General features: G+C 47.6%; 1 protein-coding gene across 2 annotated transcripts in view; it reads right to left on the bottom strand.

Moving 5' to 3' along the window:
• ECE1 (endothelin converting enzyme 1) overlaps window positions 1-18,638 on the bottom strand; it is a 113,846-nt gene that overhangs the window by 56,100 nt on the left and 39,108 nt on the right. The window contains exon 1 of one of the 2 annotated variants that reach the window (XM_012534024.3): window positions 94-248. The exons of the other annotated variant lie outside the window; for it this stretch is intronic. Coding sequence (XP_012389478.2) covers window positions 94-147 — 54 coding nt within the window. The 5' untranslated portion in view covers window positions 148-248. Of the gene's footprint in view, window positions 1-93; window positions 249-18,638 lie in introns of those variants that run through there. 2 annotated transcript variants of the gene reach the window in all.

Here is an 18,638-nt window from a genome sequence, read left to right as displayed (position 1 = left end):
GAGACCGGCCCACGGACCGGCCCGCGGCGGGGGAGGGGGGTTCCCGCCTCCCTCCGCCACCCCCTTCCCCGCTTATGCAACACCGCGCCTCACCCCCAGCGCCGACAGCGCGGCTGCCACCGGCCACGGCGGCCACAGGCTCCGCATGGTGCCCCCCGCGACGCCCGGATCCCCGCCGCCGCCGCCGCCGCCGCCGCCGCCGCCGAGCGCCCTCGGGTCTGGCCCGGGCGGGCCCGTATGTGAGGCTGGGCCGGGCTTCGCACCACCTTCGCGGGCGGGGCCTGATCGGCGCGGCTCCGGTTCCCTCCCTGGCCGCGCGGGGGAGACCACCCCAGGGCCGGAGTCCCCGGGGAGATGGAGGCTGCTCCCTTTCCCAGAGATGGGGTGGAGGGGCCTTACCCCAGCAGGCAGGAAGGGGGCTCGCAGCAGCCCCTCCTTCGAAGAAACATTAAATTCCCCTTCAAATAAACCTCTATGGCAGATACCAAAAGTCAGGTATTAGGAAAGTGCCCCTAATTTGGCCTACAACAGTCAAGAAAGAGGTTCCTCACCACTGTCCCTTAGGGGCCCCAAGAGCGGTCTTGCCCATTGGAGCTAGAAAGATTAGGGGGGAAAAAAGAGGTGGTATAAAAAAAGGCATGTGTCTCCCCTCTCATTTCCGCCATCCTCTAGCTCAGGGGTCTTTAAGTCAGAGTTCATGATGATCTCAGAAAATTCCAGAGAACTCTCCTGACCTAGAATGAAAAATGTTACGTGTGTGCGCTTGGGTGGCTGGAGGGGAATCCCATGCTTGTCTCCAGGCTCACAGGTGTGACCTTACCCTCAAAACATTAACAGCTTGGGGCCTAGTTGAAAATCAGGAAGGTGACCCTTCCCTCAGATGTGGGGTGCTCAGGCACTCTCCCTCCCACCCGAGACCCCAGACAACCCTACCCAGCAGTTTCCCAAAGGACCCTCCGTATCCAGTGAGACCTGGGATCCCCCGCATTTACACATTTTTTTCAGCTTTCCAAAGTGCGCCTCTGTTCATTCCCATATTTGACTCTCACAGTCACACATGTGTGAAGGAACAGGCACAGAGGGCTGAGGTGACATCCAGGGTCACAGACACAGTAACAGCTCCTGAGGCCTCCTGGCTTCGCCTTCTGCCTTCTTATAGCCCTCTCTGCAGCCAGAGCGAGCCTTTAACAGGAAATTCTGATCTCGTTACCCTTGCTTCAAACTCTGCAGGGACAGTGCCTTTACCAGTCCCCCATGGCCCCTGTTCACCCTGACCCTCATCTTGTGCTGCTCCCACCTCACTCACTCAGGCCCCAAATTCTCTGGCCCTTCCTCTGTTCCTCAGATTCTTCCAGTTTCTCCTTCCCTCAAGACCTTTATAGCGCTGTTGCCTCTATCTGGAACATTCTTTCCTCATCTCTACTCCTCCCACGGCCGGCTTCTGCTTCAGATGTCAGTTTAAATGTCGCCTCCTCAAATATCCCAACCATCCCAAGTAGACACCCAAATTCTTGATTACGGCACCCCATTTTCCCCTTCACAGTATTTACTGCACTCTGTTATTTATTTATTTATGTTGGTTTTTAGGTCCATCTCCTTCCCCCTCCCCAGAATTGTGAGTTTCATCAGGGCTGGGACCTTGTCTGGCACAGAGAATCCCCATCACCTGGCATACCACAGGTGCTCAATAAACTTAAAATGAATGGTAGAACAATTAGAGGGGAAGTGAAAATTACTCTGGGGAAGTGCCTTTGAATCCCTGTGCATCTAATTTTGCAATGCCCAAAGACAAAGGAAACATGTCTAAGCACCCTGGGAGAGGCAGGGTGCGTGGGAAGAATTTGAATTCTGGGGTCTTCTGCTCCACTCCCACTGGGTGCAGGACTTCCCATTACCCACCCGAGAGAGAGAAAGGGCTCCCAGGCTGCTTCATTTCATGCTGGGCTACAGCTGGGCTTTTTCTGAAATCAGGACTCTCAGCTACACTAAGCCACAGGTGTTACCTGCCCCAGGAAAAGACCCTTGAAAAAGAAATTCAAGTCACCAAACATCTCTACTGCCTGGCACAGCAGCTACTATTTCCTAGGCACCTAGGGGTATGAGGTGTTTGTCAGTTCTTCTATATCCATCATCTCATTTAAGTTCTTGGCTCTGAAGCAGGTATTCCTGGCCCCTTTTACAGAACCTGAAACTGAGGCTCGGGGAAGTAACTTGCCCAGGGGTAGTGAAGCAACGGCTCCTCCTTCCGTCTCAGCTCAGAGGTCAGCCCTTCCGGAAAGCTCTCCTGACCATTCTTCTCTGATCCCAAGCAGTATCTGGCCTCCTGCTCTGTATCCTCCGCCTCCCCAAGCCCCCCATCCCATGCTTCCTTCTACTGAAAGCGCACAGCACCTTAAGTAGGAGAACCTTGAAGGCAGGGGTTGGGTCTCGTCAGGCCTTACATCCCCAAAGGCCTAGTGGGGGCTGGAGCCTCCACAGGCGTCTGAGCGAAGGTGAGAAGCGAAGGAGGCTGGCAGCCCATCCCAGGGGCCGAGGCCAGCCTGTCCGTGGAGGGGTGACGAGGGAAGCTCACATACCTCCCGAGCAGAAATCCAGAAATCCGTGGAGACGAAGAGCTGTTTATTTTTCAGCACACAAAAGATGAGGGGCCCTTCCTGAAATGCTGCCAGCCCGGGGCTGGGGAGTGAAACCGAACCCACCTCAGACGTGGGAATGGCTTAGCTGGCTCTGCCCCATGGGGAGCACAGTGGGCCCCAGTCAGCGAGTGACATTCCAACAACAGGGCAGCCCTATCTCTTACCTGCCAGGTTCTGGGCGGGGCCTTCCACACAATGTCTTGCTGGATCCCCACACCCACCAAGAGCCCCAACCTCAGCAGGTATCACTTCCCTTTTAGAAGTGGGAGGGGACTAGGCAGGGAGAGGGGCTGGGCAGACCAGACACCTAGAATGAGCCTCTGGGCCCAATGTATCTCTCCCGACCCCGTGAAGCCCTGTGAGGTGGCAATCACCACCTCCACTTTACAGAGGAGAAGACTGAGGACTGGGGAGGTGGCGGCACACACCGTCCCCGCCCCTACTGCCCCCCGCCCCTGCCCCAAGTCACCTGGCTAGAGAGTGAGATGCCGGGATGTGACCTCACCACGCTGCCTCCAGAGAACCCCAGGCACTCAGCTAGTGAGGGGCAGCGCTGGGCCTGAAACCTGGGTCCTGGCCCCCTGGTCCCGTGCTCTTTGTGGAGGGGGAGCTGCTTCTTCAGGTGGGACCTCGTGGAGTCCAGAGGCGCTGAGTGGCAGGGCAGCCAGCGCCGTTCTCCCTAATTGCTTCATTTGCAGTTGTGGGGATGCCTGCAGCCAGGGAGCTTCAGGGAAGGGGAAGAACCTCTGCTGCTCTGGGGAGAGTCTCTGCCTTGATCTGCTCGCTCCTCTCCCAGCTCCGCTGAGCCCCTGGATGTGAAATGTGGGCCTGGTGTTCGCGTGAGAAGGGCTTGGCGGACACCAAGAATGGAGGAGTGGGAACCATGGTCCCCAGTCCTCCCGCTACACAGAGAAGGTGAGGAAAGCCCAGCTCTGGAAACCCCACCCTGTGCAAATCAAAGGCCTGGGGTGAACAGAAATGAGAAGTATTATAAATGCTCGTGTGTTTCTGACGACAAAGGCCTCTGGCCCAGGGGCAGGGCACTGGGTGTGATCCCACCGGGGATTTGCCCCGACTATGTTAGTCACTCAGATGGCTCTTGGGGTTGGTTTGCTCAAGGGCGGGGCTATCTTCCAAGAAATCTAGGAGCCCGTCAGAGGCAGCTGTAAGTGAAATTCAGAGGCTTGCGACTCCGTGGCCACATCCTCTGAGCCATTTTCACATTCTGTTTCTAAGTTTCAGCTCCTTAGGGATGCTGCCCTTTGTGGCCAAAGCCCCCATCAGTTCTTGCCTCTCGTGCCAGTAATTAGTTGAGATCTGTTGAATCTTTGCATGTCATCTAATACACACTCAGGTTATATGTTAGTTAAATACTTACACTTAACAAGCACAATGATAGAGTGAGCAAAAGCTCTAGTTCCAAACCTCAGTTCAGATCCCCACCATGCCACTTCCCAGTCGCGTGAGCCCGGGCAAGTGACTCAGGCTCTCTGTGCCTCAGCTGTCCCATCTGTAAAACGGGGATGAAAATAATAGCACCTCCCTCGTAGGACTGTTGTGATACTTAAATGGTTAATATAAAGTGCTTAGAACAGTGCTGGGCACACAGCATGTGCCCACCAAGTGTTACCTGTTGTTATTTGTACCATCAATTCTTATCAAACACGAGGCTCAAAAGCCTGCAATAGATCCCCACCACCTAAAGAACAAAACCCAAACTCCTTAGCCTGGCATTCAAGGCCGCCTGGCAATTGGCCCAAACCTACCTCTCCAGACTCACCCTTTCCACGTACCTCTCAGGTGTGTGGCCGTCACCCTGACCCCTCATCTATCCCTCACTCAAAAGGAGTTTTCTGAGACCTTGATGTTTGTCAGGCCCTGTGCGGCAAGCTGAGGGGGCAGCCCTGAGCAGGACTTGGTCCCTACCCTCAAGGGACCTATGTTTCCCAAGACTGTGCCCCCTCCACCCCAACTACTGCTCTCCATGACTGGCCTACCTCCTCCTCCATGAAGTCCCCCGCCTCAGTCAGAGGGAATTATGCCCTTCCCTCTGGTGTACCCCCGGCATAGCACCTGCATTTTGTTCAGGCCTTTCTGTCTCGCTGTCTTTATCCCAGGGATGGACCTTGGGGGGATGGGCAGCAATCATTTTATTTCCCTCCATCCCTGGTGTCTAGCACAGAACCTGGTATATAGATAACTGGTTAATTTGTATCCAAGATTTTCACCAAGGCAAAGGCATCTGTGAGTTCAGCAAAGAAGAAACAGTGGAGTTTAGTTACTTGATGACAATGTAAAATTCAAATAGGACAACTGTGGGCAAGGGGCATATAGTAAAAATATAGTCATCACTCCTGAAGATGACGCCATGTAACATCTATTACGACTATTACATTATCTGTGACATTGCTCAGTGTCTTTTACATGAGAAATTTCCATGTGATTAATTTCTTTTTAAATTTACCATAAAGTTCTTGGAGGAGTGAATTGCTTCTTAGCTCTTTGATTACAGGAATCACAGGAATTGGCTGAGGAAGCTCACAGCCAGATCAGAAGCTCACCTATGGGCACTTTTCTGGTCTTTATGTTCAGCTTTGTCCTTGCCCACATTTTCCACTCCATTTTCTCTGCTCCTGATTTTTCATTTCTATTGCATATCATTATATTGGATGTGTTTCCGTTATAACCCATCAGGAATCCTCTGTGGAATAAAGTGAATTAGAAAAAGACCTGTATCAGGAACATACCTTCCCTATTCCACTCTCCTGGGAATGCAGCTTCAAAGTATTTATTCAACAGTGGGAGTGAGGCAATAAAGACAGACCTGGGCCCAACTCCAGGTTCCCTGGCTCATGTGACCATGTCATTTCCCTTCTAAGGCCTCAGTTTCCTCATTTATGAAAAGGTTCAGTGTAAAGATTAAATGAGCTGAAACAAACTGCCTGGCATAGAGTGTCCCACTCCCAAGTGACCTGGCACCTGGGGGACACACTACAGCACCCACCTCATAAATTGCTTTTCTTTATTCTCCTTCGTCACCTTTCCCATTTGCTTCCGCTCTCATCCAGGTTTTCTGATCTTGGCCTTAGTTCAGCTGACATTTGGCGAGAATTTAGCTCTGTTGCTGTACTCCAGGCAAAACCAACTGACTTCCTGGGTGTTGAGGCTAACGTCAGCAATAAGTCTAATTACCAAAAGATAGTATGTACTCTTGATACGATGTGATAAGAATGGTACTTTACCTCTGTGGCTTTCCTCCCCAAAGCACATTACCCCAGTCTAACCCTAAGAAAAATATCAGACAAATCCCAATTGAGGGACAACCTATAGAATATCTGCTGAGGACTCCTCAAAACTGTCAAGGTCATCAAAACGAGAAAAGTCTGAGAAACGGCCACAGGCAAGAGGAGCTTAAGGAGACATGACAGCTAAATGTAATGGGGTATCCTCAGTGGGATCCTAGAACAGAAAAAGGACATTAGGCAGAAACTTAAAGAAAAGTGAATCAAGTATAGACTTTAGTTAGTAATAATGTATCAATGTCAGTTCATTAATTGTGACAAATGTACCATATATTAATAATAGGGGAACTGGGTGTGGGGCGTAAAGGAACTCTCTGTTCTATCTTCCCAATAATGCTATAAATCTAAAACTATTCCAAAATAAAACATTTGTTAAAAAAAATAACTGGCTGCCCCCTAAAACAGAAAACAAAGTTGTCGGCACTGACACAAGCCCAGCACTGCCCAGTTCTCAAGGTTCTTTTATACCCTCATCTTATTTGTGTCTCATGATCAGTCACCCTGTGAAATAAGCCCAGGGATCCCCATTTTACAGATGAGGAGACTGAGGCCAGAGAAAGGAAGCAGCTTGCCTGTTAGTGGCAGACCTGAGACTCAAACCCAGATCTTCCTGACCCTCTCAGGGCCTCTTCCTCTTTTTCAGGTTGACCTCTTCTGGAGACTGTAGGCTGCCCATTCGGGATGTGGGAAATAGGGAGGGATATAACGGCGGGGGTGGGGGGCTGGGAAGGGAGATTCCACTTTGTGCCAGATGGAGCTGGAGGCCTGAGCATGGAAAGCAGGAAGGTGGGCAGGAGCTAGGGTGCAGTTAGGAGAGGTTTGTTAGGAGTTAAGGGAGGCCTAAAGGTGAGAAAGACTGGAAGGCCAAGGGCACAGAGCATACATGGGAGGTCAAGGCTGCTAACCACCTCCTCCTGGGAGGCAGCAACCCTGCCGGCCAATGAGTCGATCACCCTAGTCTGGACCAGAGTCCCAGGCTGGGCTCCCCTTAACGTGCCGGCAGTGGGAGACTTGCCTACACATGCCGGGAACTGAAAAACATTCACCTACTTGGCCTGGTGTTGACTCACCTGCCTGGGGGCCCCGGAGGCACTGAGAGCCTTACCTAGTGCTGCCGACGGACCGTGCCTCAGCGCCTGCCGAGGAGGCCCGCCCACACCCAAGCCCCAAACCTGGCTAGCAACCTCTTCCTTCTTCCCCGCGTAGGCCCTCCGACCACACCACCGACCGTTCAGGCCCCCTGCAAGGCTCCTACCATGCCTCTCTCCACCCCACCGTCCTGATGGTCTCCATCTGTCACCTCTGCCCCTCTGTCCAGGCCCACTTGGCTCTGCCCCGCCTCTGCCTGGAAGCCTTCCCTGATTAGACCCCCAGTCCGCCATCTCCCAGCTGGCTCCAGCAGAACCTTCTAAACTAAATTGATACGATCCAGTCACTCTCCTTCTCACGCAGGCTTCCTGGAACTGGCAGAAGAAAGCATGAGCCTTGGCTGGGCTTCCAGCACTGCCCCCCACCCCCACCCCAGGCCCTGATCGGCTCCTGGCGCCTCTCCAGCCTCTCTCACCCTCCCTCACATGCTCGAACCTCAGTGAAATATGGTCAGCCCCCTAAACACACCATGCTTCCTCTTCCAGGCCTTTGCATGTCCACTGGCCTCTGCCTGGCCTTTGCTCTCCTCCCTCCCCTGGCTAACCCCTCAGCTCCCAGGCATCTTCCTACAGGCAGCCTTCTTGGACTTTACTGTGACCCTTGCTCTATGCTACCCAAAGGCAGCTACACAGCCTTCTAGCATCTCATCCCACCAGAGTGACCAGCAGCCAAGTGCAGCTGTGTGACCTTGACAAAGCTTCCTGCGCTTTGGTTTCCTCATCTATCAAATGATTATGGCATCCACTCCATAGGGTCTTTATACATATTCAACAAGATGCATAAAGTCCTCAGTCCAGTGCCTCACAGAGAAGCAGCGCTCAGTAGATGTTAGTGTGTGTGGCAGTGGGTTCAGAAAGGGCTGGCTCTTCAGGTCACACTGAAGATGATGGAAGATGGGAAGAGGAGGAACTGGGAGGACCTATGACACGCCAGGCACCACGCCTGGTCTCCTTGACTCTTCCCGGTTACATAGCGTAAAACTACTGTAATACAAGGAAGGTCTAAAACTTCCCTAAAGTCACACTTCTGGTAACTAACAAAGCCTGGGCTGGAGCCCAGGGGTATCTATTCCCAAAACTTGTGGCAGCCCCAACCTGCTCCATCCCTACCACTTCAGGCACCACCTCTTGGCCGGGTTAAAGGGGCTGGGTTGTCCACTCTTACAGCCAAGCACCAAGTTCAAGGCAGACCAGGAACATGCAGCGGGCACTAAGCTGTGCAGGATGACCAGGCTGGGTAAGTCCCAGGCCGGGAAGACCAAGCATGCCCAAGCATTTGTCGATATAATCACATAAAACTTCGGACAAAGCTAATCTGTCTCCCTTAGTGATATTTATAATGGTGATGACTGAGCTGCCCAGTAATTAGGCTCAGCCAGGAAGCAGTTCATGGAACTGGTTATAATTAGTATTTGTGTTACACGGGTGGGATGCTGACGACTGGGATGAGGGGGAGGAAGCAGGCGGGGCAGGAAGCCTTGGGGACTCCTTGCATCCCTAAACAGAGGCGGCCAGGGCCCTCGCACTTTGTGCCAGGCCCTGTGCCAACCGACTCCTGTGGATAATCCTGTTTATCTTTCATGATAACTCCATGATGTGGGCCCCATTATCCCTTTTCTAGGGCGAGGGAACAGGTTCAGAGAGGTCCTTTCACTTGTGCAAAGTCACACAGCCAGTGAAGAACAGAGCCAGGGTCCATACAGGCCTGCCCATCTTCCCCTCCAGCCCAGTGATGTCCTAGACATAAGGAAGTAATCAGGACTTGGGCTGGGAGGCAGGAGATCTGTATTCTGGACTGAGTTCCAACACTGCCTTACCCTGGGCCTCAGCTAGTGACTTCCCCTCTGCAGGACAAAAAGAGAAAGTGTGCCTGTCAGGCTGGGAGTGGCTGAGAGTGTGAACTTGGGAGCTAGGCTCCTGGGATGCTAAGCTCTGGGCAAGCCACTTAACCAACTAAGCCTCAGTGTCCTCACCTGTAAAATGGAGACCAGTATTGTCCTCATAGGGTTGTGAGGGTTAAGCTAAAAAACTCAGAACAATGCCTGAATATTATCATCGTTTATGGGAAAGGCACATGCTTTGGAGTCAGTTTTTCCATCTGTAAAATGGGGAGGTAGTTACTGGATTCAAACAGTGCTTTGAAAGCATATGCTTTTTAACCCCAGAGAGCCCTCTCTTTATTATTTTTAGTTAACACATCCAGTTTTTATTTTGTTTTAATTTTATTTATTTTTGAAGTATAACTGACCTAAACACTATGTTAGTTCCAGGTGTACAATACAGTGATTTGATATTTCTATACATTACAAAAGGATCACCACAGTAAGTCCAGCTAGCATCAGTCACCATACAAAATTACTTCAATATGATTGACTGTATTCCTCCTGCTGTACAGCTCACTCCTGTGGCTCTTCTATTCTGCCACTAGAAGTCTGTGCCTCTTAATCTCCCTCACTTATTTCACTCATCCCGCTACTTGCCCTCCCCCAGTCAACCACCTGTTCGCTCTCTGCATCTATGACTCTGTTTCTGTTTTGTTACATTTGTTCATTTGTTTTGTTTTTTAGATTCCACATGTAAGTAAAATCACACTGTATTTGTCTTTCTCTGTCTGACTTATTTTACTTAGCATAATACCCTCTAGATCTATCCATGTTGTTGCAAATGGCAAGATTTCATTCTTTTTTATGGCTTAGTAATATTCCATTTTATATACATACACACGCACGTACACGCACATGCACACACACACACACCACATCTTCTTTATCCATTCAACTATCAATGGGCACTTAGGTTGCTTCCATATCTTGACTATTTTAAATAATGCTGCAACGAACGCTGGAGTGCATATATCTTTTCAAATTAGTGTTTTTGTTCTCTTCAGAAAAATACCCAGAAGTGGAATTGCTGGATAATATGGTAGTTCTATTTTTGAATTTTTGAGGAACCTTCGTATTATTTTCCATAGTGGCTATACCAATTTATATTCCTACTAATGGTGCATGAAGGTTCTCTTTTCTTCGCATCCTTGCCAACACTTGTTCTTTGTTTTGATTACTGTAGCTTTGTATTATAGTTTGAAATCAGGGAGCATGATATCTTTAGTTTTGTGCTTTTTCAAGATTGTTTTGGCTATCTGGGGGTCTTTTTTGTTTCCATACAAATTTTAGAATTATTTGTTCCGGTTCTGTGAAAAATGTCATTGGTATTTTGATATGGATTTCATTGAACCTGTATATTGCCTTGAGCAGTATGGTCATTTTAACAACAGTAACTCTTCCAATCCATAAGCATGGTATATCTTTACATTTTTTGTGTGTCTTCTTCAATTTATTTCATCAGTGTCTTACAGTTTTTAGTGTGTAGGTCTTTTACCTCCCTGGTTAAACTTATTCCTAGGTATTTTACTCTTTTGGATGCAATTGTAAACAGGACCGTCTTCTTAATTTCTTCTTCTGATAAATCATTGTTAGTGCATATAAACACAATAGTTTATTGAATATTAATTTTGTATCATGCAACTTTACTAAATTCATTTATTAGTTCTAATAGTTTTTTATAAGATCTTTAGGACTTTCTATATATGGTGTCATGTCATCTGCAAACAGTGACAGATTTACTTCTTCCTTTCCAGTTTGGATTCCTTTTATTTCTTTTTCTTGCCTGATTTCTGCAGCTAGGACTCCCAATACTATGTTGAATAAAGGTGGTGAGAGGGGGCATCCTGTCTTGTTCCTGATCTTAGAGGAAATGCTTTCAGCTTTTCAACATTGAGTATGATGTTAGCTGTGGGCTTGTCATATATGGCTTTTATTATGTTGAGATATGTTCCCTCTACACCCACTTTATTGAGAGTTTTTATCATAAATGGATGTTGAATTTTGTCAAAAGCTTTTTCTGCATCTATTGAGATTATCATATGATTTTTATTCTTCAATTTGTTAATTCGATGTATCACATTGATTGATTTGCAAATATTGAACCAACCTTGCATCCCTGGGATAAATCCCACTTGATCATTGTGTATGATCCTTTTGATGTATTGTTGAATTTGGTTTGCTAATACTTTGCTGAGGATCTTTGCTTCTATGTTCATCAGTGATATTGGTCTATAATTTTTTTCTTTTCTTTCTTTCCTTCCTCCCTTCCTCCCCCCCACTCCCTCCCTCCCTCCCTCCCTCCCTTCCTTTGTGCGGTGTCTTTGTCTGCTTTTGGTAACAAGGTGATACTTGCCTCTGAAATGAGTTTGGAAGCATTCCTTCCTCTTCAAGGGTTTTTGGAATAGTTTGAGAAGAATAAGTGTTCACTCTTCTTTAAATGTTTTGTGGAATTCACCTGTGAAGCCATCTGGTCCTGGAGTTTTGTTTGTTGGGAGGTTTTTTTTTTTTTTAAATTATTACTACTGATTCAATTTCATTACTGGTAATTGGTCTTCATATTTTCTATTTCTTCCTGATTCAGTCTTCGGAGATTGTAGGAATCTATTCATTTCTTCTAGGTTGTCCATCTTATTGACAAATAATTGTTCATAGTAATCTCTTAAGATCCTTTCATTTCTGTGCTGTTGGTTGTAACTTTTCCTCTTTCATTCCCGACTTTATGTATGTGGGCTCTCTTCTCTTTTGGGGGGATGAGTCTGGCTAAATGTTTATCAGTTTCATTTATGTTTTCAAAACCATCTTGTATTCATTGATCTTTTCTATTGTTTTTTAGTCTCTCTTTATTTCTGCTCTGATCTTTGTGATTTATCTCCTTCTATTAACTTTGGGTCCTGTTTGTCTTTTTTCTAGTTCCCTTAGGTGTAAGGTTAGGTTAAGATTTTTCCTTGTTTCCTGATGTAGGCTTGTATCACTATAAACTTCTCTCTTAGAACTGCTTTTGCTGCATCCCATAGATTTTGCATCATTGTGTTTGCATTTTAATTTCTCTCCATGTATTTTTTAATTTCTTTTTTGATTTCTTCAGTGACTCATTCGTTGTTTAGTACCATATTGTTTACCTCCATTGTTTGTGTTTTTTGCAGTTTTTTTTCCTTGTAATTGATTTCTAGTCTCATAGCATTATGATCAGAAAAGATGCTTGATATGATTTCAGTGTTTCTAAATTTATTGAGACTGGGGGCTTCCCTGGTGGCGCAGTGGTTGAGAGTCCACCTGCCGATGCAGGGGACACGGGTTCGTGGCCCGGTCCGGGGAGATCCCACATGCTGCAGAGCGGCTAGGCCCGTGAGCCACGGCTGCTGAGCCTGTGCGTCTGGAGCCTGTGCTCCACAATGGGAGAGGCCACAACAGTGAGAGGCCCGCGTACCGCAAAAAAAAAAAAAAAAAAAAATTTATTAAGACTGGTTTGTGGCCTAGTATGTGATCTGTTCTAGAGAATGTTCCATGAGCACTTGAAAGAAATGTATACTCTGCTGCTTTTGCATAGAATGTTCTATATATATATCTATTAAGTCCATCTGCCCTAATGTGTCATTTAAGGCCAGTGTTTCCCTATTGATTTTCTGTCTGGATAATCTGTCCACTGATGTAAGTGGAGTGTTAAAGTCCCTGCTATTATTGTGTTACTGTCAATTTCTCCTTTTATGTCTGTTAATATTTGCCTTATATATTTAGGTACTCCTATGTTGGGTGCATATATATTTACAATTGTTATATCTTCTTGATGAATTGATCCCTTTATCATTATGTAATGTCCTTCTGTGTCTCTTTAATTTTTACAGTCTCTGTTTAAAGTCTATTTTGTTTGATATTAGTATTGCCACCTCAGCTTTCTTGTTTGTTTGTTTTTGGCCACCCCGCATGGTTTGTGGGATTTTAGTTCCCTGACCAGGGATTGAACCTAGGCTCTTAGCAGTGAAATCACAGAGTCCTAACCACTGGACCACCACGGAATTCCCCACCCCAGCTTTCTTTCCATTTCCATTTGCATGGATATCTTTTCTATCCCCTCACCTTCAGTCTGTGTGTCTTTAGATCTGAAGTGAGTCTCTTGTAGGAAGCATATATATGGGTCTTTTTTTAAAAAAAAAAAACCATTCAGCCACTCTATGTCTTTTTTTTTTTTTTTTTTTTTGCTGTACGCAGGCCTCTCACTGTTGTGGCCTCTCCCGTTGCAGAGCACAGGCTCCGGACGCGCAGGCCCAGTGGCCACGGCCCACGGGCCCAGCCACTCCGCGGCACGCGGGATCCTCCTGGACTGGGGCACGAACCCATGTCCCCTGCATCAGCAGGCGGACTCTCAACCACTGAGCCACCAGGGAAGCCCTACTCTATGTCTTTTGATTGGAGCATTTAGTCATTTACATTTAAAGTAATTTTTGACAGGTGTGTACTTATTGCCATTTTTTGTTGTGTCCTGGTTGTTTTTGTAGTTCTTTTTTGTTTCTTTCTTCTTCTTTTGCTCTCTTCCCTTATGATTTGATGACTATCTTTAGATCTATGTTTAGATTCCTTTATCTTCTTTTGTGTCTACCTATTCCAGATTTTTGGTTTGTGGTTATCATGAGGTTTATATATAACAACATATATATATATACACACACACACACACACATATATGAATATGATATTTATATGAGTATTTTAAATTGATGATCTCTTAAGTTCAAATGCATTCTAAAAACCTTGCATTTTTACTTCCCCTCCCCACATGGAATGTTCTTGACTTCATATTTTACATCTGTTTGCTTTGTGTATCCCTTATTGTGGATATAGATGATTTATACGACTTTTGTCTGTTAACCTCCCTACTGGCTTTATATGTGGTTGGTCTACTACCTTTATGTATATTTGCTTTTACCAGTGAGATTTTTCCTCTTGGAATTTTCATATTTCTGGTTGTGGTCTTTTACCAATTAGAGAAGTTCCTTTCACATTTCTTGTAAAGCTAGTTTAGTAGTGCTGAACTCCTTTAGCATTTGCTTATCTGTAAAACCCTGTATCTCTCCTTCAAATCTGAATGATAGCCTTGCCAGGTAGAGTATTCTTGGTTGTATGTTTTTCTTTTCATTACTTTAAATATATCATGCCACTCCCTTCTGGCCTGCAAAGTTTCTGCTGAAAAGTCAGCTGATCATCTTATGGGAGTTCCCTTAAATAGTTGCTTTTCTCTTGCTGCTTTTAAGATTCTCTCTTTATCTTTAATTTTTGCCATTTTAATTACAATGTCTTTGTGTGGACCTCTTTGGGTTCATCTTGTTTGGGACTCTGTGCTCCTGGACCTGGATATCTGTTTCCTTTCCCAGGTTAGGGAAGTTTTCAGCTACTATCTTTTCAAATAGGTTCTCTGCCCCTTTCTCTCTCTCTTCTCCTTTTGGGACCCCTATAATGTGAATCTCACTGTGCTTGATGTTGTTCCAGAGGTTCCTTAAACTATCCTCATTTTTAAAAAATTCTTTTTTTTTCTCTTCAGCTTGGGTGATTTCCACTATTCTGTCTTCCACTTCACTGATCCATTCCCCTGAATCATCTAATCTATTGCTGATTCCTTCTAGTGCATTTTTAATTTCAGTTATTGTATTCTTCAGCTGTTTGGTTCCTCTTTCTATTTTCTAACTCTGTCTTAAACTTCTCACTGTGTGCGTCCATTCTTCTTCCAAATTCATTGAGCATCTTTATGATCATTCCCTTGAATTTTTTTATTGGGTAGACTGCTTATCTCCATTTCACTTAGTTCTTCCTCTTGGGTTTTATCTTGTTCTTTTGTTTGGAACATATTCCTCTGTTGCCTCATTTTGCATAATTCTGTTTTTATTTCCATGTATAAGGTAGGTTTATTACATTTCCCAATCTTGGAGAAGTGGCCTTTTGTAGGAGATGTCTTATGAAGCCAGCAAAACACTCCCACTGGTCACCAGAGCTGTATACTCTAGGGGTGCCCCCTATGTGGGCTGTGTGAGCCCTTCTGTTGTGGTAGGGCAACTACTGTGGGTGGGGTAGGTGGGGGACCAGTTGGCTACTAGGCCCTGCCTTGTGCAGGGCCTGCTGGCCTGCTGGTGGGTGGGTCTGGGTCCTGTAGAGCCCTTTGTTTTTTGTTTTGTTTTGTTTTTGTTTTTTTGGGCTGCACCATACGGCTTGCAGGATCTTAGCTCCCCGACCAGGGATCAAACCCGGTCCCCTGCAGTGGAAGTGTGCAGTCCTAACTACTGGACCACCAGGGAATTCCCAGAGCCCTTTGTTTTTAAAAACTTAACACTGCAACCCAAAATACCAAAGAGATATAAGTGGAGTTGCCACTTACGCATTCAATGACCCCATATCCTGACCCTGAGCCTGGTTTCCTCAGAGGTTCCAAGAAAGAGAGTTTGAAAAATCCCTCATCTATGTTTCTCTCTGAGAATTAATGGTTCTAAAGCTCTGATATCAAAGTGAGGTGGATGCAGGCAATGGTGGTCTGGGGCTGGGATGGTGTCACCCAGTGTGGGTGGGACAGACTGGGCCACACCTATGGCAGAGTTCACTGGGGCCTGTTGGCTGTCACCATTCAAGCTAGATAGCTGTTTCCCCAAGAGGTGACCGAGAAGCAGGGGAAAGAGCACTGGACTTGGAATCAGGTGGATGGACCCACATTCCAGCCCAGCCACATGGCCTCGGTCAAGTCGCATCACCTCTCTGGGCCTCACTGTCCTCAACTATAAGATGGGCATGATAACATCGTTCTCATCTAGTGACATCAGGACCAAACTGAACCACATGCATGTAAAGTCTTTGCAACTGTGAAAGACTGGCCCAAATCAATATTTTCACTTATTTCTGGTAGATTATTTTCCCTTCCTAAGAGCACAGAGTCTGCAGCCAGACTATGTAGGTTCAAATCTCGATGCCACCATGTACTGGCTGAGGGCCCAGGGTCCAATTATCGAGTCTGTTTCCTCCTGTGTAAAATGACGACATAAAGGAAGGGCTTAGCATAGTGCCTGGCACACAGTAAGTGCTCAATAAGTGTCTGCTGCTCTTGATGCGGGGGACAATAACTAATGGCAAACTTGCTCCCTAGTGCCCTCATCCAGTGTAGACATAGTTGAAGAGAGGTGAGTGGCTCCTTTTGACCCTGTAAAGCATGCAAGTTCAAAAGCTGTAGTTGAGATTTTTTGGTTCTGCACTGAAGTGTGGAGCAAGCTTTCCCGGGCTACACTGGGGATATGCCTGTCCTCTGTCCTTAAAGTCCAATTCAGTTCAATAGCTGTTTCCTAGAGGTTCTGTGATGCCTGGATATTGAGCACCTATCATATGCCAGGCCCTCACCATAACCCTGCATGGTAGGTAGCACTGTACCCATTTGACAGATGAGGAAACTGAGGTTCAGAGAGGTGACATGAGCACCTCAAGGCCAGGCTGCCCCTTCATGACGCACAGGATCTGGAGCCAGGCCCAGGGGGCTCCCCTGGTGTGGAGGCTGCTGGAAGGCTTGTGAGGGCCCTGGGGTACCAGCCCATGTTACTTGGTGTTTTGGTGGGTAGTGGTGTTCTGGCCTCACCCTGTCATGTCCCTCAGGCTTCTGAAACACTTCCCTGCCAGTGAACACAGCCCAGTCCTGCCATGTCATCCCTCCTACAGCCCACGGCCCACGGCCCACGACCCTTTGCTGTGCACCAGAACGGTTGTGAGCACTCTGCATTCATCACTCATTCAATCCCACCAACGACTTTCTGGAAGTGATCTCTACCTCTCTGAGCCTCGGCTTTCTCATTGGTAATATGGGTAATAATAAGAGTACATCTCTCAAAAGTGGGTGTGAAGACCTAATTGGAAAAAAAAAAATAACGGCAAACACTTATTTAGCACTTACTTCAGGACAGGTCCTGGCTCAGTGACACAGGCAAGGGCCAGAGGGGAGGGTCTGGCCTCTCCCTGTCATGTCCCTCAGGCTTCTGGAACACTTCCCTGCAGTGACCACAGACCTTCTTTCCCCACAACTCCGGGTCCTGAGGAATGCGGCCAAATGGAGCAGCAAAAGCATGGGAGTGGGAGCTAGAAGTCCGGGTCTGGTCCTGGCTGTGCCCTCTCTGGGCCTCAGTTTCCTCTCCCGCGGATGTGCTAGAGGTCAGTGGAAATGCAGCACTGTTTGGCCTGGTGATCCTATCTTCCCCTTTCCAACCTCCCCAGGGGACAGGCTTGTCTGAACGAAGCGCCTGTGGGTGGAGATGCCCCAGCCACCAGCTCTCCGCAGCGGCAGCCTGGCCTGGCCCTGGGCCGGCTGGCTGATTCTTCTGCTGTCACCTCCTCCTCTCCCCTGCCACCCTCTGGGCCTGGGCCCTCTCCCTGCCAGGTTCCTGCTGCTGCTGTCCTCACTTGCCCAGTGCTCCCTGACACCCTCATCAAGCATCAGCCATGCTTCCATCCTTCCAACCCCATGCCTGGCTGCTTTCCCAGCACATCCTAAAATTGGGGCTCCATCAACTGACAGCCAAGGTGCCTGGACCTGAAAACGACCTGTGCCAGGGCAGTCCCAGCGGGTGGGGCCGAGCCTCTCTCATCGCTCGTTCAGGGTGGTAGCACCCTTGGCTGGCAAAGCTGCACCCCAAATGGTATAACCATCCCAGGCAGCTTCGCCCTCCATCCCCGCTTCTGTAGTGGTTAAGAGCAGGGAATCAGGAAGCAGACAGTCGGGGTTCAAATGCCAGCCAAGTACTCTGTAACCTTGGCCAAGTCACTTAATTCCTCTCTATGTCTCAGCTTACTCATCTGTAAAATGGATGCATTAATAAACTGTTAGGAAGATTAGATGACTTAACAGCATCAAGTACTTAGAACAGGACCTGAAGCAAAGGAACCAGTCCACAAATACCAGCTACTATTGTAAGTAACATTCTGATCAGCCCAAGGCCCAGCGCACACCCCGGCAGTCCACAGGTCAAGTCTGGCCCACACGTGTGAAGTATCTGGCCTGTAGTGTTGCAATAGGTTTCGAAATACCAACATTAAGGAGATTGTACATGAAAATCAGTATTTTCAGCTTTCCTTTAAAAAAGACTTGGCAGAAGAAAAAAAAAGAGAGAGAAAAAGACTTGGCAGTGCTGGGCCCACATTCTCAAGTGGCAACAGCCAGCTGGAGCTGAGGGGCGGCTGTGCCCTTTGGACCGACCACGAATCCCCAGGGTCCTACAGCCCCCCACCCCTCCCCATTTCTTGTCTCCTCCTCACGGTAGCCCAGGCTCAGCTGCCACTTTTCATCATGCTGGTCCTCTACTTCTTCAACAAAGAGAAGAGAGATATTTCTTATCATCTTGCCTCAGTCAAAAGTGGGAAAATGATTTCTGTGCGGCTTAAAAATGGGCAAAACTAATCCATGGTGACAGACGTTAGAAGAGCAGCTGCCTCTGAGGACAGGACTGACTGGAAAGGGGCACGAGGGCACTTTCTGGGGGAATGCAAATGTTCTGGAAATGTCCTATACCTCGATTCCACTGTGGTTACACGGGTGTCTACAGTTGTCAAAATTCGTCAAACTGTTTGCTTCTGGCCCGTGCATTTTACTCTGTACAAGTGACACCTCAGTAAGAAAAAAAGAAAAGTGGAAGACTTAAAATGGGTTAGGAGGGTCTCGTG

This window comes from Orcinus orca, chromosome 1, assembly GCF_937001465.1.
Source record: "Orcinus orca chromosome 1, mOrcOrc1.1, whole genome shotgun sequence".
In the NCBI taxonomy this organism is placed as follows: domain Eukaryota; kingdom Metazoa; phylum Chordata; class Mammalia; order Artiodactyla; family Delphinidae; genus Orcinus; species Orcinus orca.
The sequence above is the reverse complement of the archived record's forward strand: the minus strand, read 5'-3'. Positions and strand labels throughout refer to the sequence as shown.